This window comes from Prionailurus bengalensis, chromosome E1 (assembly GCF_016509475.1).
Source record: "Prionailurus bengalensis isolate Pbe53 chromosome E1, Fcat_Pben_1.1_paternal_pri, whole genome shotgun sequence".
Taxonomy (NCBI): domain Eukaryota; kingdom Metazoa; phylum Chordata; class Mammalia; order Carnivora; family Felidae; genus Prionailurus; species Prionailurus bengalensis.
In genome coordinates, this window is record NC_057347.1 from 43,102,374 (window position 1) to 43,124,049 (window position 21,676).

At 51.2% G+C, this 21,676-nt stretch overlaps 2 protein-coding genes and 1 long non-coding RNA gene across 27 annotated transcripts in view; 1 reads left to right on the forward strand and 2 right to left on the reverse strand.

Moving 5' to 3' along the window:
- Positions 1 to 6,538, reverse strand: part of PLEKHM1 (pleckstrin homology and RUN domain containing M1) — a 47,587-nt gene extending 41,049 nt beyond the window's left edge. For 3 of the 5 annotated variants that reach the window (XM_043584804.1, XM_043584801.1, XM_043584805.1), the window contains exons 1-2: positions 6,412 to 6,529; positions 591 to 679 (exon numbers count right to left, since the gene is read on the reverse strand). In XM_043584804.1, coding sequence (XP_043440739.1) covers positions 591 to 638 — 48 coding nt within the window. In that variant the 5' untranslated portion in view covers positions 639 to 679; positions 6,412 to 6,529. Of the gene's footprint in view, positions 1 to 590; positions 680 to 3,841; positions 4,025 to 6,411 lie in introns of all 5 variants that reach the window. The other 2 variants (XM_043584803.1, XM_043584802.1) reach the window with 1 other exon arrangement.
- A 17-nt stretch (positions 6,539 to 6,555) lies between these two features.
- LOC122485719 lies at positions 6,556 to 15,344 on the forward strand. 2 transcript variants are annotated; one of them, XR_006297923.1, is made up of 3 exons: positions 6,556 to 6,649; positions 13,810 to 13,896; positions 15,233 to 15,344. It is a non-coding gene; the product is annotated as an uncharacterized LOC122485719 (long non-coding RNA). The 2 variants fall into 2 exon arrangements; XR_006297924.1 differs by lacking the exon at positions 6,556 to 6,649 and adding an exon at positions 13,219 to 13,614.
- Positions 15,345 to 18,995: 3,651 nt separating this feature from the next.
- LOC122485721 (RAD52 motif-containing protein 1-like) overlaps positions 18,996 to 21,676 on the reverse strand; it is a 54,679-nt gene continuing 51,998 nt past the window's right edge. For 15 of the 20 annotated variants that reach the window (XM_043584827.1, XM_043584830.1, XM_043584828.1 and 12 more), the window contains 3 exons: positions 20,062 to 20,116; positions 19,840 to 19,982; positions 18,996 to 19,738 (listed from right to left, as the gene is read on the reverse strand). In XM_043584827.1, coding sequence (XP_043440762.1) covers positions 19,636 to 19,738; positions 19,840 to 19,982; positions 20,062 to 20,116 — 301 coding nt within the window. In that variant the 3' untranslated portion in view covers positions 18,996 to 19,635. Of the gene's footprint in view, positions 19,739 to 19,839; positions 19,983 to 20,061; positions 20,117 to 21,676 lie in introns of those variants that run through there. The other 5 variants (XR_006297933.1, XR_006297927.1, XM_043584821.1 and 2 more) reach the window with 2 other exon arrangements.

The window sequence follows — 21,676 nt, forward strand, 5'->3', positions numbered from 1 at the left end:
AGGCACTGAGCTGGCAGCACAGAGCCCGATGCGGGGCTCCAACCCATGAGCCGTGAGATCATGACCTGAGCCGAAGTCGGATGCTCAACCGACTGAGCCACCCAGCTGCCCCTTCTTTTAATGTTTACTTATTTTTGAGAGAGAGAGAGAGAATGTGCATACGTGTATGTGCCTGTGGGGAGGGGGCAGAGACAGAGAGGACCGAGGATCCAAAGCAGGCTCTGCTCTGACAGCAGAGCGCCCAATGCAGGGCTTGACCTCACAAACTGTAAGACCATGAGCCGCTTACGATCATGACGCTTAACCGTGTGAGCCACCCAGGCGCCCCATATGTATGACTTCCTTTGAGAAATCCTTGGTCTTCAGGCAGCCCGTATTAAAATCCGTCGTTTTTTATCAATTCCCATTCCATCACCAATAAGATGTTCTAGAAAGGGCAGGATCTCCTCAGAGCCTGCTTCTGCTATAACTCTTTCTGAACCCGAGGCCTCGCTTTCCAGACAGTACTCATTCATTTCAAAGTGAGGAAAACTAATGACATGGCTGTCCCGTGCCCCCTTCCCCACCCTTGAGCCTCTCCGACTGCCTACCGGGATGGCAGCCCGGGGGTCCAGTCCATTCTCCACCACCGAGAGCATTTCCGCTCACACTGCAGCTCCCTCGGAGAATCACATGACACCTGCAGAGACAGACGGCGGCGGCCAGATGAGCAGGTTCCAGCTCACCACCCGCAGCCAATTCTCCCCCTCCCCCAGCAGGCAGCGGGTCAGCCCATCTTCCTCAAACTGCAATGCAAAGGCCTCTGAATTCAAAAGTAAAAGCCAAGAGTGGATTTTAAGGAAGGAAACAAGGGAAGAGAAGAAATCTGAGGGCTCGGATCTCAGGAGGTGGGGAATCCTATGTGCCATGGGTGGGTCCACCCTAATCAGGGCATGGAAAGGCCTCTGTATGCCACACCAAACGCTGGCACAAAAAACCAGGGAATGAAGGGCTGATTTGGATACAGAGCTAAGGGTGCGAGGGGGATGCTGCCGCTGGAGGTGCCAAGAGCCCACATGGACCAGGAAGCAGGGGCTCACAATTCACATTCGGAGCCTCTGACTCCTGTGCCAGCCCGATGTCTGCCAGCTCGGCAGGGACAAGCACAACCGAAGGAAGTTGCCAAAGGGAGGGCCTCTTGCTACATAGCTGCTTCCCCTCCAGGCACGAGGGTCCAGCTGGAGCAGCACAGGGACACGCCTAAGGGAAACAACACGGTTCGAATCTCGATTTGCCACTAACCACTTCGGCATGCTAGGTGGGGCACCACGGCAGACGTCTCAAATGGAGGTTATGAATGTGGAAAACGCCCAGCACAGGGCCTGACGGTACTAAGGATAAATGGTGTCTATTACCCCGGTTGGATGTGGCCAAGCCTTATAGGCAAAGGCCACTGTCTGAATGAGTCCGCTCAACTACCTGAAGTCAGTACACAGGTAAATCCCTCAGGGCACTGGCTCCCCCCACCCCCCGGGGGTGGCTTAGGTGGGGGGCGGGGGGGGCTCAACCTGAGCCTCGGGGGCGCTGTTGGCTCGCCTGGACCGCCCCGGCCACTTGGACGGACCAGGATTGGGCAGGCACATTCCCATCTAAACAGATCTCTAGTGACCACACTGCCGAGCATGGAGGGACACCAAAAAACAGGTCATCGCTGTCTCTGTTCTCAAAAACCGATGGCCCAAAGAAGTTATCAAATGGAGGCATGCTGAATGGATTTTGTACTGTTTACACACATTGCTTCATTCGTTCCTTGGAACCACCCTAGGCGAGCTCTTTTATTATCCAGATCTAACAGATATGAAATCAAAGCTGACCCAGGTCAAGGAACTTCCCAAGATCCCAGGGCTGATCAGTGGCGGGCTCTACCACCTTCGGCCAGGATGACATCCACCCTTCTGGAAGAGGCAGGTGTGAGCTAGGGCTAAGGGGTGGCTGGGGAGGGGGCAGGGGAGTCTTGGGAGGAGGGCTCTTCGGCTGGGGGCCCAGGTGGCGGGATGCAAGGGAGCATCGGGGTTGAGTCTGGCAGGAAAGGTTTACAGGCGAACAGCGAGGCATGGAGAACGGCAGGGTGGCCCTAAATGATGAAAGACGCTCTGATTCAAGCCCTGGCCTCTGGATCCGGCACAGGGTGAACAGGACCCAGCGCCGACCTTCCTAAGTAAGGACATGCAAAGGGAGACAGGCGTGTGGAGGACGGCCCCCACGAAACCAGCTCTGGTCAGCGCACAACAGACTGACAGGAGGAACACTAGCCCCTGGCCACAGCCCATCAGACTGTCTCTCCCTCCACCACTTTCCCAGCTCCTACCCACTGGGAATCCTCAGGACCCTTTGCTGGAGACCAGCTCCATGCTCTGGCCACCAGGGCACTGGGAGAAGGGGACGTACTACAGAGTCGGTCCTGAAACCGTGCCTGATCCTAGAGGCTGGGTTTCTTCAAGGCTACCCTACGCAGCCCTGCAGGCCAAGTTCAGGCTCTCTGGCTTTGAGACCCTGGCATCCAATCCCCTTTGGCAATTCCGGGGGCCTGCCCTTCTAGACAGAGCCTCAAGCCCTAAAACTGCCCTTCCCTCAGCCGGCCTCAAGGCTTGGGCCTCAGCAATCTGAAGAAGAGGACCATTGAGGCCTCATCCACTAATTAACTGAATATAATATTCACTGGAGGGAGGGAGGCTTATCATTAAGTGGGTGCTCTGGCCAAGTCAGGGTCTGCTGAAAAAACAAAGTAAACTGACACTGAGGTCAGAGCAGGGCCAGACAAGAGACAACTGTGACCTAAAACAGTGTCAGGAACGTCACAAAAGGACAACAGTGCAGAGAAACCTAGAAGAATGGCCACTTGACAATTCACAAAACAGAACTGAGACGTGGGGGTCAGGCCAAAGTTCCGGGCACATCTTTCTTTGCAGGAAGCCAAAGCTCCCCACATAGGCCTGTCGGTTCTAGAACACCTCAGGGAGGCAGGCAATGGCTCAGAGGCAGGACCACGACCATCTACAATGTGAGATCTCTGGGCTCTGGGTCTCCTGACTGCTAGGTCAGCACTCCAGCAGGCTCCTTGGGTGGGCCAGACCCCCATCTACCATGCTATGGGACCGGTTTCACTTTCTATCCTCAGAACTGTCTTCACTGACACCAAGAAGCAAACGAAAGAGGGGTGGGTCTTCAGGAGACCCAGAATAAAGAGAGCAAGTAGAGAGTTCAAACATCCCTGATACAGTTGAGCAGAAAAGGTGAGTGCCGTGTGGCGTTAGGAAACTCCTAAGCCACCCTTCGTCTACCTCTGCCCCTCTGTATCGGTTCACTCTGGCACAGGATCTCGCTCTCTATCCTCATTTAATTCTTAAAACAATCCTGTGAGAGAAGGATGATTATCCCTCATTCACAGAAGAGAAAACTGAGGCTCAGTAGAAACACGCCTCAGGCGAGGGACACAATTTTCTCATTCCAAGCTCTGTGCCTTTCGCCAGTTCATCCTGTCCCAGGTCCTCGGTTCAAAGAGTTTCAGGCAAACTTATTATTCACAGACTCTTCAGAAGCTCCACCTTATCAAAGAAGGCCTAACACTGACAAGAAACAATCTTGCCCATCAGATCTGTGGCCCCACCTAGCTGACCACAGGTCCTTTCCATGGCAGCCAGGTTTCCGAGCTGTCCCTCCTCAAACGTTCCAACACACAGGAAGGAATCGTTGTGGCTGATTCTCTTCGTGATACTGCCTGGCCTTCTATACACATCCAATTTCACTTCCTCCAGAGACTAAGGAAGAACAAAAAGAGGAGAAGGACTCAGATGAGACTTACATTAAAAGAAGAAATGGATAACCTGGCTTCACCACTTTCGAAACACTCCGTTCATCAGTAAACAGCAAGCTCTTCTGCTGAGAGACTTCCCCGCCATCCGCGACAGCCTCGTCTCTACGGCCTGACTCCGATCCTGCACCTGGCTATGCACGACAACAGGCCTGTGTTTAAGCCCTCCAGCTGCTGTACCAGGTGATGAGTCAGGGTTTTCAGTTGGAAACAAATGACAAAGTTATCTTCTGATTCAGAAAGACAGCTGATACTTCAGACATGTGAGTGCTGAGTAAACAGCACCTCCTTCTACCTGAAGAAAGTTGGATTTCTAGACAAGAGCCCTGTGGGGGGTGGGATGGGTGTGTGTGTGGGGGGGGTAGGGCAACAAAGCAACTGAATATCAGCCGGAGGGCAAGCAACTTCTAGCTCGTGATTCCCAGTCCAAAGGCTAGTGGGTGAGGCCAAAAATGTGAAGTCTAGGAACACTGGGTATCTTTCTTTCCTCCCTCCCTCCTTCCATCCAACAACACCCATCTCTCCCATATTCTTGTCCCAGATCCCTTAAGATTCTGGCAAGGACCAAACTCTGAGTGAATGAAAGCAGGACCTTTGCCTGACTCACTCACCATTGTATTTCTAATGCTTCAAACAGTGCACGGCACACAGTGGTGCTCAAAAAATACTTGCTGAATGAACAGATGAGTAAAATAAAAAGGCTCAGACCGTTGCAGACCGTAAGAGGTTGAGGTATACAACTTTTCAGCGGTGGGGTCACTGTGGAACTCCTTCCATTACCCCAAGCTGCCAACAGGCTGAAACCCTTCAGACATCACACCTTAACGGAAGGGGATATTGAAGGTCAAAGGACATCCAATTCTCAAAGGCGTGAGACTATAAATGCAAGCAAAGACAATGGGTCTTCTTTGGGGTCCTTTACAATGGCTGTCAAATGGCCAATCCTTTGTGGAGTTTGGTCACCAGAACTTAGAGGGGAGGTGCACCCCCAAATCCCAGGAGATTATAAATGTTAACAATGGAGCCTGGGTGCCCTAAGAATGTCTAGCTACTCTGAGATAACTTGACTCTCTGTGTTCATGGGTAATCAAAATGGTCAAATCTCAATGATCCAGCACCTGCAAAAAGAGGAAGCAATTCAACAGCCTCCACGGAGGCCTCGGCGTCCCCAGGATCCACTCATCTCTACTCTTCACAACATGTAACGTCACCTCCGGCACATTCGGTAGCGGGACTAATCTACAACCAGTTCTGGCCAGGAGGAGCACTGGGTGAGGGTCCTTTCTAAGCGGCAGGGCAATACACATGGACATGATTCTGTGACCACAGCCAACCCCACACAGTGGAACCCCTTGAGTTTCTCCAGATCATCACCCAAAAGGAAGTGATAAGCTTCCACTGCCCCAGCTGAATGAGTAGCTATCCCTCACCTTCCAGGTATTTGGATGATACCTACCATTCCAGCAGCCAACGCGAGTAATGTAATATGGATGCCAGGAACACAATCCTTAAGGACAGCTACAGGGGACCTGACATCCAGGAAAAGCACTTGACCCACGGGAGAAGGATCTCTACTCCTCCACACTTACTTACCATCTGAGGCCCCGCATCAATTGAGGTGTTCGGCAAGTGCCTGGCTCTGAGAAAGCAGGTGGGGTTGGCAGGGGACGGCACTAGGTTCTCAGATCAAATGGGGACCACATCAAGGGAAGAATGGGCACAGAGTTGGGATGAAGAGTTGAAATGGGGATAGGAAGACGTCAGTCCAGCAAGATTGGGTAGGGGTGGTGGGAACTAGGGCAGCAAGAGTCGGGGGGTGGTTTAGCAAAGACTCAGGAATGAAGTGTCCTCAGGCTGGCTGGGGATGGAAAGAAAGTATGTGGTGGGCTTGGAAGTTAGGGGTTGAGTGGGTGAGGACAAGAAGATACATACAAGACTTGAGATAGGGCTGAGATCACAGTTATCAAGAAGAGGGGGGTAAGCGCAATAGGGCATCTACTGTGGTGGTAGGTATTAAATGAGTGGGGGGAGGTGGGTGTTTTGGCTGAGCAGACCTTGGGGGGCTGAGCAGGGGGCCTGGGATAAGAAAGCTGAGCCTGAAAAGGGGTAAGCCAGAAAGACGGGGAGGGGGGAGGGGGGGTTCGAGGAGGTTTGCGTGGAGCACTGGGATCGCCAAAGGGGTTGAGGGGTGAGAATGAGATGCGTTAGAGGGAGGCGGAGGGAAGTGGCTGTCCTAGGGGTTGGAAGTGGGCTACCGAGGGGTCGAGTGTGGCTGCACTTAGCAAGACCAGTGGTGAAGGGGTGAGGGTAAGGGCTGGGCTCGGGTCACGGCTGAAGAAGAGGAAGGGGACGGGTCAGCACTGGCTGTTTGGGCTGAAGGCTCGGGTCCGAGTGGGGTAGGGTGCGGGGCTCAGGCGGGGAAGGGAAAAGGCTCTGAAGCAGGACAGTTTCAAAGCAACCAAGGGTTTGCGATCACGGACAGGGCTGGTGACCCATCGCCCGTTCTCGTCTCGGCCCCGCCGTCCCTTCTCACCCTCCTCGCCCTCTGACCCCTAACTCACCAGAGGGAGCGGGGAGGGGGCGCGGGGCACTGCTGGCCAAGGCAGCCCCTAAGCCTCAGACCAGGCGCTGCGGCCTCCCGGCCAGCGACAACAGGAAACGGCGCTCGCGGCGCCTGACGCCATCACGTTGGTTCGGCGTCCGGCCCCGCCCCCGGACCGCGGAGCCAATCGCAGGGCCGGCCGAGCCTCGGGGCGGGGCCAGCGCTCAGGAAAGCCCAAGTTACCAGCCCCAGAGCAGGTGAGTGATCTGGGAGGCTGGGCACTCTGCGACCCGAGATGCGAGATGCGCACGAAGAGGCGAGGCCACCAGGCTAGCCCACCAGTGTCGGGCGGAACGTGTCCTACTGCCCGCCCCCAGCAGTGTCTGCGTCTCACTAGATCCCGGCCTCCTTCTGGGTTCATGACCTTGCCTGGGCACAGCACTATCTACCATTGAGGCTGTCTGTTGGCCTCCTGCCCGGAAGGTTCCCACTTGTAAAATCGGACCAATAACGTCTACCCTAGTTTTGCCTCCCTGAGGGCATCAGTGCAGTAGGTGCTTCCCGCCTGGTGGTTCTCAGGAAAAGCATACAGGTTTTGATCACCGCTATCACCAAGGGAGCACCTTTAGGTACCCGTCAGCCCCCAGGCATGAAGCTTAAGGTTCTGGTTATTCTCATCTAGCCAGGAAGTTGTTTGTTTCCTTTACTTGGTAGAGTTGCTATTTCTCTTTCACATGGACTCAGAACAAAAGGTCAAGAGTGTGTGTTGGTGGGAGTGGGGAGAGATGTCTTGTGCTTTGGACACTTCATACCTGCAGGCTTAGGTCAAATGGGATCTTAGGGCCTGAGTGTGGGGTGAGTACTGGGGTGGAGAGGTACTGCTACCTGCAGGTCCAGGGGGACTTTGGGGGTGTCTACAGGGCTGGTCTGGGAACGGGACAGGTCTTGGAAGAAAGCTCCACTGATCTGGGCCAGGCTCTCCATCAGCCTTTCTGGGAAGGGGAGAAGAAGGGGTCCCAGTGCCTGTTTCCATTTATAAAACCAGCTGTTGGAGATGTGGCACCTGAGTGTGTGCGGGCTGCCTCTTCAATAATTCTCTCTCTAGGAGCGAGAACCACCTCTCCTCGATTTTAGACTAGATGAATCTGAGTACATTTAGTATGGTTAACAGTTGAACAGAAAGTTAGAAATAAGGACACGGAGGGATGCCTGGGTGGCTCGGTCGGTTAAGTGTCTGACTTCGGCTCAGGTCACAATCTCACAGTTGTGAGTTCCAGCCCTGCATTGGGCTCTGCGCTGACCGTGCAGAGCCTGCTTGGGATTCTCTCTCTCTCTCTCTCTCTCTCTCTCTCTCTGTCTCTCTGCCCCTCCCTCGCTTGTGCTCTCCCTCTCAAAAGTGAATAAACATTAAAAATAAATAAATAAGGACACAGAAGCAAAGCATTATCTCAGCATTAAACAACTTGGAAAGTAAGGAATTTACTAGGAAATCCAGCTTCCTGGGCAAAAGGATAGTGTTTCTGGTTATAATTATAGCACATCAAGAGCATCAGTGTCTTGATACAAGCATGCCCTCCCCCAGATGGAGCCAGCAACACTGCTCAGTTCTTCCAATGAATTTTTGCGCAGCCGCTGTCTGCAAAAGCTGTGGGAACCCCGCATGGTAATCTCTTGTCTATCTTTTCAGGAGCCCCCGTCTCCTGGTCTTCTCTTACTTCTCAGGCCTCTCGGCCCCTCTGCAAAGTCTACGGGCTTGTCTTCCTCCCTCCATCTTACTCTGGCGCACGTTTCCACCATTCATGGGCCACGAGTCCACCGGGTAGTCTGAGGCCGGAAAAAAAAAAATCTCCCGTTACCCTGTTATTTGAGCAATAATAAAGGTACATGCAAAGTGCCATGGTGCCAGAGAAGAGGCCTGGAAGGTTATCCTGGCGGAAGCAACTTTTATCTGAGCCTTCCGGGTGGACACAGGAAAGGGCGATGCCGGCGAAGAGACTGGTAGAGAAACGGCTGGTGGGTAGGAATGCAGACTGAGCTCAGGGGAGGGTGCACGGAGAGGTGGAGAGGAAGCTAGGAAGTAAGGCCAGAGTAAGGGGAGGGGGATTAGAATGGAAGGGGGAGATAAAGACAGATTGGGCAATGGGGAAAGGGAGGAGGCACAGACACAGCTGGAGGCCAGTGCAGGAAGGGCTCAGACGCTCACAAAGGCACTGGTCTGTCAGATTTCAAGCACTACGCATAGTCATTCAAAGCCAGGCAGGAGAACTGCAGGCATCTGAATTTCTCGGGGGTCTAAGGTGTAGATTCCTGAACCCCGCCCCTGCCCTGGAGAGTCACTCTGGGATGAGGTCCAAGAATTTAGCCTTGACCCAAACCTTTTCTGTCTCTTGCCCTACCACCCGTGGATCTGAAGGGTGAGAAAATGTGAGAATCTCTCTTTAACCTGGGAGCTGAAGGGCAAGGGATTTAACAGGTGTGGAAAATAGAGGCTCCTATTTGCCAGATAGGAATTTTGATTTATCCTTAGCGACCACCCTGAAGGTAAGCACCATTGTTATCCCCATGGCATAGATGATAAAACAGGCTTAAGAGAGGTTAAGGAACTTGGGGGCCCGAGGCCATACAACTCATAATTACTACAGGTGGGACCCTCACCCAGCTCTGATTCTAGCTGGAGAACTAGCATAATTCAGTGGCCGAGCAAGTGGGCTTTGGAGCCAGGAATGCTAGGTTTGAATACCGGCTCTACCCCATACCGTTTTCTAGGCCTTCCCTAAGACAGCGCGGGGCCCAGCACAACCCAGCAAGTGTGGGCCTGAGACCACTGCCACAGTCAGTGGTTTTCATAGGCCCCTCGAGATGGCACCAGAGATAGAAACTTCTAAGTTTGGTTGGTGGTTAGAAAAGAGAAGTAAATCACAACACTCTGAGGCCCCTTCGCCTCAGGCAGAGGGGCCAGAGTGTGTGACTTCCGGGAAGTTCCCCAAACTATCTGAGCCTCAGTTCCTCATCTGTAAATTGGGGAAAATATCAGTTGCCGTGAGGATTAAGTAAGATAATATCCTCAGGACGGTTTCTGGTCTGATGTAAGCACTTGAGGATAACTAGCTATATTATTATTATTATTACAGTTTTGGCTAATTTGTACCTACCCAGTCCAGTCAGATCTCCGTTTTCTAACTGGTCTTTGAGCACTGGAGTGAGAGCCTCTCTTGTTTGAACCCCAGATGTATCCTTACTTGGTCTCTGACCGAAATCATCTAAGTAGGACTAATGCCACCATTTCTTTTGAAACCGGAATAGGTAATGTTCTCATGGCTTCTGTTGCAGGAAGCTGGTTCTTTCCACTCTCTTTGAAAAAACGGATTTAAAGGGTTCGTAAAAATGATTTGTCAATTCTATCTCAATAAAGTTGGACACAAATACGGCTTTGAGGTGCAGTTGACAAAAGAATGGACTCTTTAAGCCTCCCAAATGTTATCACACATAGTTAACAGTTCAAATAGTACGAAATGAAATGGTGAGGAAACAGAATGACCCGCAGCAGCCTCTTGCCTCGACCATCCCCACCCTCCTGGGCCAGCTCACCAGTCCTCGGTCCTCCTTACCTCTCGCTGGATCTTCGGGTGCTTATCTCCACCTATCTTGTGTTTCTAGCTCTTAATTCTTCCATTTAAAAGATTTAAAAAAAAATTTTTTTTTGAAAGAGAGAAGGAGAGAGAGAATCCCAAGCAGGCTCTGTACTGTCAACACAAAGCCCGATGCGGGGCTCGAACCCACGAACCGTGAAATCGTGACCTGAGCTGATGTCAGACGCTCAACCGACTGAGCCACCCAGGTGCTCTGATTCATCCATTTTAGACACTGTCTGTGGACTTCCTGGCAACACAGGCAAGGAGTTAGGTCTTTAACACCCCCCACCCATTCCATTCTTGGGGTTATTTTTGTCACTCTTGCCCCACGAGTGATAGTGGTTGCAGAATTGTAACTAGGTAAGTATTGTTCACCGCAGAGCTTACCTCATGTAGTCCGATGGCACTCGTTTCTGTGTCCTGACCCCCCGGGGTTTAATTTCTTCTCCTTCTCTTTCTGTGCTGCCCGCCACGATCACCCCTCCACTCCGCTCCAGTGCTCTGGCATGACAGTTAGTGCCATTTCCCTCGGCTACCTCCTTGACCTGTCATACGCTGCTGTCCTGGAACCTTCCTTCGCTGCTTCCTGGGCTGGGCTTTTCCTGGCCCCCTCCTCTTCTTGCTTTCTTTACTCTCTCTCTTGATCTGCAGTTAAGAATCCCTTTCTAATATTAAAAAATAGAATGGTCTTTGGACCTGCTCGTGATCGTAGGTATCCTTTCGATATCTATTAATTGGGACAAAAAATACAGAAAGACCAAAAGTTACCATGAAGACACTCCTGCTCTTAAGTGAATTTGTGTTTTACTCACAATAGCATCTATGAACGTGTGAAAGCCTGTTCAAAGTTTAGGCTTAGGGTTAGTTCAATCTAGCCTCAATGTCCGGTCTTCCATTTGTCACCTCACCCCCTCAACTTGCCGTGAGACAGCCCCTCTCTTGACTTTCTATTCAGTTCCTGTGCCCTAGCAGAGACTTAAGTACTGGTTTAAGGCCCACCTTGCAGGTGCACGTGGCCATGGCTGGCCAATCAGGGTCTCCTCCTACCAGATACAGGGTCCAAGCAGACCAATCAGAGGCTTTTTGAAGACTGGCTTTCCTTTATGAGGCTTGCTCAACCTCAGTGGAGAGTTGGAGTTACTAACGACTATCTTTGCAGTCTTGGGGCATGCATCCTGAAGCCTGAAGCCATCATGGAGGAAAGCACAACTGAGGGACAGTTGGGGAGAGAATGACGTTTGAGCGCTAGATGCGGCCAGCTTTAAGATCTTAGGCTTCCCGGTTATGTGAGCTGATACACTGTATGACATTTTTGGTTTAAGCATATTTTCGTTGGATTTCTTTCACTTGGAGCATAAAGAGCGGCGACTGATATATTGTCTTTGTGAACTTGGGCAGGTTATACAAGCGGTGTGTACAGACTTGGACCGTGACAACGCAGCTCCCACTAGGTCCCCTATGGCTGCCCTGTTATCAGCCTGAGCCTGAGACAGCTTGACATGGAATAGTCCGTTTTAGGGTCTGGAGGAAACGACTTACCATGAGTCACTGCCCTAAAATATACTTTCTACCCACATGCCCGGTGCCTGGAATTCTGTGGTGATGGTGGCATTCCTTAGCGTCAACCATGGCTCTCTTCAAGCGGTTCTCCTCTGGAGTGTGAAGGCTGCGATATTTAACTTGTAGAAGTCCTTTCTTCTGGAGGTCCCTCTGGGAGGCAGTGGATCCAGGATGCGGTGTAGACAGACCTAGGTACACATCTCAGTTCCCAATGGCACAGTCCCTTTGCAGCTTTGGGGGCAAACACATAGCACTGTGTGCTGACCTTTAGGAGGTCAGTCTGTATTACATAAGGAATCCTATGCAGAGAGTGAAGAAATGGTCTCAGATTCACCCAGTAATATCCCCGAGTCAGCCCTGAGGGCAGGGTCTGGCACTAGGCGTTGGGAAGAGGAAGGAGATGTGATTCTTGTCTTGTCAGGGCTCCTGACCTCATAAGAACTGCGGTTGAGTCTTCACATGGACGGACGCTATCTTTCACTCCACGCCATTCGTAGGTGACGCCTAGAAGAGCAGGGCCACCGTGTCGTAGCCTCTAACCCAGGACTCTGTCACATTCTGGGAGAGAGAATTATGGGCCCTCCCCGCATCCCCGCTCCTGCTGTGTCTCCTCGTGGCCACAGTGTACTTTCCCATCCCCTGGCTTGGGGCTTGGGGCTGGTTCCGTGCTTAGGCTCGAAGAGGCTCGAAGAGGCTCCGTGCTTAGGCTCGAAGAGAGCAAGAGTGCTTGCTCTCTTACGCTTCTCTTGGGTAGCCGCTGCCTCTTCAGCCTGGGTCCCGGCAGCAACACAGGGAGACAAGACCAGCAGTGAGAAGCTGCGCCGATCCAGCCAGCAGGGCATTAAAGTACAGCGGTAACGGCCAACCTGTGAGAATCGGTTTCCCAGCCTCCTGAGTTTTGAGGATGGTTTATTAGTTAGCACTGTTGTGGCAAAAGATAACAGATACTCCCTCTGTTATCAGGTCACGTACAGGTTCAGCTGCTGCAGTAGAGACCCAACACAACAGTGGGTTAAGTGAATTTTTTTTAATTCTTTTTTTTTAATCCTTTTTTTTGGGGGGGGGGAGTGCAGGTGGGGGAAGGGCAGAGAGAGTGGGGCAGAGGATCCAAAGCGGGCTCTGCGCTGACAGGCTGACAGCACAGAACCCGACGTGGGACTCAAACTCATGAACCGCGAGATCGTGACCTGAGCTGAAGTTGGATGCTTAACCGACTGAGCCACCCAGGAGCCCTTTAATTCTTTTTGTTTTTAAATGTGTATTTCTTTTTGAGACAGAGACAGAGATTGAGTGGGGGAAGGGCAGAGAGAGAGGGAGACACAGAGTCCGAAGCGGGCTCCAGGCTCTGAGCCGTCAGCACAGAGCCCGATGTGGGGCTTGAACCCACAAACGGTGAGATCCTGACCTGAGCTGAAGTCGGACACCTAACCGACTGAGCCATCCAGGCGCCCCAACAGTGGGTTAAATTAAAAAACAGTTTCTTGGGGGCACCCGGGTGGCTCAGTCGGTCAGGTGTCTGACTTTGGCTCAGGTCATGATCTTGCCGTTCATGGGTTCGAGCCCTGTGTCGGGCTGTGTGAGGACGGCTCAGAGCCTGGAGCCTGCTTCACATTCTGTGTCTCCCTCTCTCTCTGCCCCTCCCCTGCTCATGCTCGGTCTCTGTCTCTCAAAAATAAGTCAACATTGAAAAGAAATTTTTTTAAGAAGCAGCTTCTTGATCTCTCATATGATAATCCGGTTAAGTACTGGATCTGGGGCTGGTTCGGTGGCTCTTAGATCAGGGAGCCAGGCTCCTGCTGTTTTCCTGCTCTACCACCCTGGGGTGTATGTAGCCCTCATCCAGATGAGGCCTTTGTACTGTTGAAATCTTCATTTCCTCCACAGTGTGGCGCCAGACCGCTCTCTGCCGCTGCCCTGGAACACATGCAGCCTAAGCACCATTCCTGCCTCTGCTTCGGGCCTCAGGACTTTTCTTCTTCTTGAATGAGTGTGCTCCCGCCCCCCAGCTGGTGCTCCACGCCATCCCCCAGGTCTCAACAACATACCCCCACCAGGACCACAGGAGCCAGAGCTGGTCGTGCCTGGTGCTCCTCAGGACTGAGAGGCCCTGACCTCCGTGGGGGCAGGAGCCGGCCAGCATGACCAGTCGGGACTCCCAGGTTAAGAATCCAGTGGAGCCTCCTGGTCATCCTCAATCTGCTCTGCCCTTCGTCTCCCGCCCGCAGATCCCTGCTGACCTCCAGCCCTGAAGAAGCCGGAGAACCTCTGCTTCCCCCACCTCCCCGTCTGCCTTGTCCTACTTCAGTAGTTTGGTGAGCATAAAAAGGCCTGTCAAAGTGGTCCCTCTGTTTGGGGGATGGGCTCAGGAGGGGTGGGCATGTGGGTTCGGAGGGTGACAGATTCTTTCTCCAAATGCTCGCCAGGCTCCTCCGAGCCCTCTTCTTGATTCAACCTTGCTTGGCCTGTGAAGACTTGAACAAACACGGGCATGGTTGCTGGCAGCTCGTGGCCGCATCCCTAGTAGGACCCTAGCCTCCCTTAAAGTGCCTGCCTACAAAACTCCCGGCTGTCTAAAGGATTGGCTGCTTAGTCCAGCCGACGCCTGAAGATCGGGCCCCTGTCTCCCAGCTTCTGTGAGAGGGCAGCAGCTTAACTTTGAGAAGTGTCAGCAAAGCCAGATGGGTCTCCTATGGGCCAGCGTCCCTTCCTGCTTTTTGTCATCTTTCACTTCTGATTATAGAGCCCCCACTCATTCCCTTCCCTAGTCCCTCATTCTCCCTGTGAAATACCCCATCACCTCTGTAATAATCCCAGTTGGGTGCCTGCTCACGATGAACCCTTTCCCCTACGGCACTGCAATACTATGTTACCGGCTGAACTCTGTCTGGATTACTTTAAGTAGTGTCTGCTTTTGTTTATTTTCATCAGGGGAGGTGTGCAGGATCAGCCTTTTAATTTTTTTTTTTTTTAATATTTATTTTTGAGAGAGAGGCAGGGTGCAAGCAGGGGGGTGGGGGAGGGGCAGAGAGCGAGGAAGACACAGACTCCAAAGCGGGCTCCAGGCTCCGAGCTGTCAGCACAGAGCCCGACGTGGGGCTCAAACCCAAGAACCGTGAGATCATGACCTGAGCCGAAGTCGGTCGCTCAACTGACCGAACCAGCCAGGTGCCCCAACAGCCTTTGAAATTAAATTATTTTCAGGATCAGCTTTTTAAGTAAGCATCCCAGGGATGTTTGCGCATAGAGGTCCAAAGGCTAGATTTTGAGAAATCATGTTTCCCTGTGGAGATCTTTTCTCTGGCAGCCCTTTTGAACGGGGGCTATGTTTTCTCAGATACCGCATTGCCAATAGTCCATCCAGCTTTAATTCCAGTGAGAACGTTCCCGAGATGAAACTAAGAATCAACTCCAGGCGCTTCTCCAGTCACCTCTGGGGATGAGTGTATGTCGTCAGCATCCAGCGCCTCACCTGCTGCCCAGCTAGAATGACACCTTTCAGGGTTTCTGACTTAGAAACACGACCACCAGGTTACTCTATGTGGACACCACTCCCCTTTTACAAAGCCTTTGAACACCCACCCGTCAGGAGGGGTTTGCTGGATAATGTTGGTTGGCTCTTGACACCCATTTCTAGCCCCTTCTTTGCAGGTCCTGGACACCCACGAACCATAGTTCACGGATTCCCTCGACAGCAGAATTCTGCCAATAAAGCGTACCTGTGTGAAATTTGGAAGGCGGGAAGGAGGCGGAAGCCATGCTTTTCTCCTCTGCAGCAGCAGACATGCAGGCTGAATGTTGGAGTCCATACTCCCCACCAGTCAGGCTTGGGGCCATGGGGCTGTAGTGACCCCAGCACTGGCTTCCCGAAGTTTCCTGAGTGGCAGCAGCAACTTTGAATCTATGGAAAGCAACTGTGGTAAAGTAACCTGAGAGCTAGTGGTGCGATTCCCCCCTGGCCCTGACCTTCACCACCACGAGCCCCACCAGTGGTGAGCACCAATTGCTTGTATGACCTTTGCGTGTGTGTGTGTGTGTGTGTGTGTGTGTGTGTGTTTGAAATATCTAGAATGGTTTGTTTTCCTGGCTATGGTAGTTTTAAAATATGTTCACAAAACTGAGGGTTGATGGGGGATGGGAGGGAGGGGAGGGTGGGTGATGGGTATCGAGGAGGGCACCTTTTGGGATGAGCACTGGGTGTTGTATGGAAACCAATTTGACAATAAATTTCATATATTGAAAAAAAATAAAGATCTACTGAATGAGTGCTGGAAAAAAATAAAAAATAAAATAAAATATGTTCACAAAATCTTTGACTCTTCTCTCTTTATTTTTATTTTTTTTTAACGTTTATTTATTTTTGAGACAGAGACAGAGCATGAACGGGGGAGGGGCAGAGAGAGAGGGACACACAGAATCCGAAGCAGGCTCCAGGCTCTGAGCCATCAGCCCAGAGCCTGACTCAGGGCTCGAACTCATGGACCGCGAGATCGTGACCTGAGTTGAAGCCAGACGCTTAACCAACTGAGCCACCCAGGCACCCCGACTCTTCTCTCTTTAAAAGGTGGGGTCTAAATTCCCACCCCTTGAATGTGAACTGGATTTAGTGACTAAGTCACTGCTAAATGCTGCTCTGTGCCTTCTGAGGTGAGGTCATAGGAAGGATACCTTCTGTCATTTCTTTCTGTCTCTCTTTCTCAGATCACTCACTCTGGAGGTACCCAGCCATCATGCCATGAGGACATTCAGTCAAACAGCATGTGGGCAGGCTCATATGGCAAGGATCTGAGGCCTCCCTCCAACTCCCTTGACAGCCATGTTAAGTGAGTGAACCACCTTGGAAGTGGACCCTTCCGACTCAGTCAAGCCTTCAGATGACTGCAGCCCTGTGGTATCTTGAGAATCTCACCAAAGACCCAGGGGCAGAAGTGCCCAAGCTATTCCCGAAATTTTGACTCAAAACTTTTGAGGAATGGGGCGCCTGGGTGGCTCAGTTGGTTGAGCGTCTGACTTTGGCTCAGGTCATGGTCTCACCATTCATGGCTTCGGGCCCCGCATTGGGCTCTGTGCTGACAGCTCAGAGCCTGGAGCCTGCTTCAGATCCTAGTCTCCCTCTCTGCCCCTCCCCTGCTTGTACTCTCTCTCTTGTTCTCTCTTCAAAATAAACATTAAAAAAGACGTTTTTTGAGGAATAAATGCTTATTGTTGTTTAAAAAAATTTTTTTTAAATGTTTATTTTGGAGAGAGCAAGAGACAGAGACATAGAGTGCGAGTGGAAGAGTGGCAGAGAGGGTCATAATCTCGTGGTTCATGGGTTCGAGCCCCGCATTGGGCTCTGTGCTGACAGCTCAGAGCCTGGAGCCTGCTCCACATTCTGTGTCTCCCTCTCTCTCTGCCCGCATGCTCTCTCTCTCTTTCTCTCAAAAATAAACATTAAAAAAATTAAAAGAAATATGGCAGGGTAGCATTTGAGACTAATAAGTATTGTGCAAATTTGAGGTAGTGTTATAGAAACAACATTTTCTAGGCTTCACTTTATGAACCACATTTGCGCTCATGGAAATATTCCAAAACAGGAGAATGGAGTTGCCTGGAATCCCGGCCCACACTTCGGGAAGCCCAACTAGGCACAGATGGGTCTTCTTGGTTTCTCGTCAGCTCTGTCTCTGTGTCCACCTCTCTTGTTCAAAAAGTCACCACCAGCCCCTGCTCCACCCAGCTCATTAAGGAGTTTGAGCTGGCATGAGGAGTTTCTGCCCTTGTGACCTAAGAGTGACTAAAGGGCCTGGTACTGCGCCTGGCTCAAAGCAGGTGCTCAACAAACAGTAGCTGCCACCATCCTCATCGTTCTAATTATTGATTCTTTGATGGCAACCATGGCTTAGACGTCTCTGTACCCCTGCACCCTGCAACAGGGCAGTATAACCGTCAGCAGGCTTTGGAGTTAACAGGCCAGGATTAAACCCCTACCTGGCAGTTTTGGATTTGCGGCTTTGGGCACCTGAACAGGTTACCTACATCCTTTAAGCCCTGTCCCCTTATCTGCCAGATGGGGATAATAAAGTATGTTTTCACGGACTGTTGGGCGAAATTAAGACTGCAACACGCCCAACCCAGGCCTTGACACCAAGTAAGCAAATAGTGAACTAGCTGCTGCTGCTGCTTCCGATTACTGTTACTCTCTAGTCTCGTGCTTTCAACACAGTTATTTGTTGGCTCACTGAAGTCACCACACAGAGACAGACACTTGGTGGCCATTCTCACTAAAACGCTGGGGGAACAGGAGCAGGCACCAGGAGAACAGGTGTCCTTGCCCAGCAGCAGCAAACTAACAGAGCCGAAGAGGCACTGATGGGCCAATCACTCCGCTTGGAACCGTTCCTACCAACCCTGCCAAACTTGCTGGGCTGAGCCCCAGTCCTACTGTCCCCTCGGGGGACTCTGTTGGTGGCCAGCGGTTGGTGCCATATTCCATCACCTATCGCTAAGCCACCAGCATTTATTTGGGGGCATCTAAAGAGATTGTCAGGGGCGCCTGGGTGGCTCAGTCGGTTAAGCATCCGACTCTTGATTTCAGCTCAGGCTGTGATCTCACGGTCGTAAGATCGAGTCCCTCGCATCGGATTCCACACTGAGCACGGAGCCCGCTTGGGGCTCTTTCTCTCCCTCTCTCTCTGCCCCTCCCCCCTTGCTCTCTTTCAAAATAAACAGACATTAAGAAAAGAGATGATCAAACCTTGTTCATTCAGGATTTCTTTTATTCACTACTGTATTTTGACTCTGACGTCCTTTTTCTAAAATCTGTCATTCATTTACTCAGAAAGTATAGATGACTTCATTATTTTTAATGTTTATCTATTTTTGAGAGACAGTGTGTGAGCTGGGGGGAGGGACAGAGAGAAAGGGAGACAGAGGATCTGAAGTGGGCTCTGTGCTGACAGCAGAGAGCCCAATGCAGGGCTCAAACTCCCACACCATGAGGTCATGACCTGAGCCAAAGTCGGATGCTCAACGGACTGAGCCACCCAGGCACCCCGACTCCTCCCAACATCCCAAATGTGACTGGTTAACGCCCTCCTCTGCAGAAGTGGAGGGATGTTTGCGTCTTCTGCACGTTGTGCTGCATTATCTCTTGCAATCGTGCGGCCCTGATCCGAGCTGGGTAGGAAAGCAGTGGTAGGTGTGGTGCTGGGCTGAACTGGAGAGAGCCCAGCCGCACGCATCCGACCCTCAGTGGGGTCGGCAGAGGCTAGTGTGGTACAGGTGACCAGTAAGTGCCCCCACCAATAAGTTTTCTGAAATAAAGGCCTGAGCAGGGCAGTCCTGGGTAATTACTGCTCTCACACATTCTTTACTCTAACCCTCCAGCATCTCCCTGCCAGCTCTCTGAGGGTGGGGACTTTTTTTTTTTTTGTAAAGAAAACAAACAAAAAAACCCAATGGGAACTACCTACTAGCTTGTAAGGTTGAGGAACACCCTACTTCCAACTACACATTTTGCGTCTGAGTTTGAGCTCTTGGGAAGAAAGACAGGCCTCAGCCCGACAGTGGAGGTAGGCTCAGCGATCCAAATTTTCTGGCAACCCCAAAGACCTTACGGAGGGGCCAGAAAGAGATGATCCTCTACGGGCAGGGGGTCAAGCGCGTTGTGAATAACTGGTATTTGGTGAGCCAGGGGAGAGAGCACCAGAATAAGCTGTTAATTCACTTAATAGTCTAAGCCCCTTGAAGATACGTTTTCCAGTTTCCAGAGACTGACTGTATCAGGGAAGCGAGGGAAAGACGCCCCATTCACCCTACTTGGCCCGTACTGTGTCTTGTGGAAATACTGGCTACCACGAGGGACTCTGGCTTCAGTCCTGCTTCTCCCGCCTGTGGCCCCTGTTGTCTGTAGATAAATATTTAACTGTTTACGTTTTAGTTCCTTACCACGTGGCTAGAATTGGTTATGGATCTATACGTTTCAATATGAGAAAAACAAGTCTTTTATAAGCAATGCTGAGAAGCCAGTATCGGAAAGTAAACTTTGTAGGTGGCCTGAGGCAGGACGGCGTTCACTCTGTGACAACCTCACATAGTGTCTCACTCTCGTCACCCAGCTCTTCAGTAGTGGAATCTGTGGCCTGAGCCTTCTCTGCTCTGGCTTTGCCAGGCTCCCTGGGAAAAGGAGAAGAATGCCAAGGCTTTGACTCTCGAAAGGAACAATTCAACTCTTCATAATTTCCCCATTTTAGAGAAAATCTTCCCCAATCACGTACCCTAGTTCCACGTGGAAAATCTCATCTTCATCAGAAGAATCCTTGTCGTGCAGCTTCTGTGCCATGTTTTTCTTGCGTGTGGCATTGAGAGGTCTGTACATGTCCCTAAGCCAAAGTGGCTGCCTTCTCCAGAAAAAGCCCTCCTAGAAAACAGAAAGGACAATGTTAGGTCTGTTTCCCCTGCCTTCTCCAGCCACGGTACTTTATCCTCCTCAGATTTACCTGACTGTCACTTTCCTTTGAGCATCTCTTACGCAGCAGAGATCCAAAGAAGCCCCTTGAAGGAAACACACACACAGACAATTAGTGATTCGTACCATTTTCCATGCCTCTCACAATGTATTTCTCCGGTGTTATTAGCAAGCAAAATCAACACAGACCTGGGATCTCAGGAATAATTCCATACATGCTGGGCTTTCAGAATTTTCCTGTGTCTGTCCATAATGGCCCCACAGTGTCCCTGGGAGACCTTTGTATGTAACTTGACATGAAGTATGGGCAGGATTTTCACCCTGCTCACCTTCTGGCCCTTGGCCAAGTGCCCTTGTGCAGTCAACAAACTGGGTGACCACACGGCAGAAGCACCTAACTCTCTCCAGAAGCATTTTACATCAGTCCCCGCCAGGCTTAGCCTCCCAGGCATCATTTGCTGGCGGGTGGGGAGGTGTTTCTATTTTCCTAGCTGCTTTACCTTACGAGATGAATCGCACCGAGTGAATGCCTGAGTCCAACCAGCAGTTATCTAGCTCACTGACTTTCACACTGCAGGCAGATGAGGGAGTGAGTCGTGAAATCACCTTAAAACACACGGCTAGCGCTAAAACACAAAATACTCTTTTTGAATACAAACGGAATAGGGGTACCTGGGTGGCTCAGTCAGGTGAGCAGCCCAAGTCTTGATTTTGCCTCAAGTGATGATCTCACAGATTGTGACATTGAGCCCTGTGTCTGGCTCTGTGCTGATAGTGTAGAACCTGCTTGGGATTCTCTCTCTCTCTCTCTCTCTCTCTCTCTCTCTCTCTCTGTCTCTCTCTCTCTCTGCTCCACCCCCCCCCCCAAAACTAATAAACTTAAAAAAAACAGAACAGAAAGAATCAGAGTGTATGGTAAGTTTGTTTTAGAAGGTACTTATGTCTATATGGTATGTGTGCACTGAGTTGTGACATAAAATGCAGTTCACAGCCCAAGAACAGTGTAGTCAGAGACGTGTCCAACTGGAAAGGAACCATCGTCTTTCTGGTTCTAGTGGTACTAGTGATACAACCGTCCGGCAAGACATCTTCCTTTTCTCCTTCTCCATCTCATTATTATAAAAGGAAGAGATAAATGATTATCTAAGGTCTCTCCCAGTTCAAATTCTATTGGGTCTGGATAAAGGGAATGGAGAGCAGGGCCTCGAAAACCAGAAGGAGGAAGAAGGAAGTTTCCCCCCGACTTTATAGGAGGGACTCATGTATTCCACCTTCCATCATGCTTGAAGACTAGCCCCTTCACCCCTGGACTTTTGGCCCTCCCTATCCCTTCTCCAGAGCCTCTGAGAAGGTCTGTGGCCAGGCCTGATGCCCACCGCCAGCAGGAACGGGTCTGAACATTTCCACCCCCGTCCCCCCACGATCTTTCTTTAAAGGTCTAGTGAGCAGGTGCTCTGTGCCAGTCCCATTCTAACTCGGGTTTGGCTGGGCAGCTAACTTTGCTGGATCCAGGCAAAGCGTTAGGCCAAATATGTATTCTTTCTGCCTTTGGTGATTTCCTGGCTGTAAAAGAAGGGGATTGAAATAGAGGAGTTTGAAAATCTAGTTCGAAAATTCTACCTTAACGATTGCCAGACTAATATTTA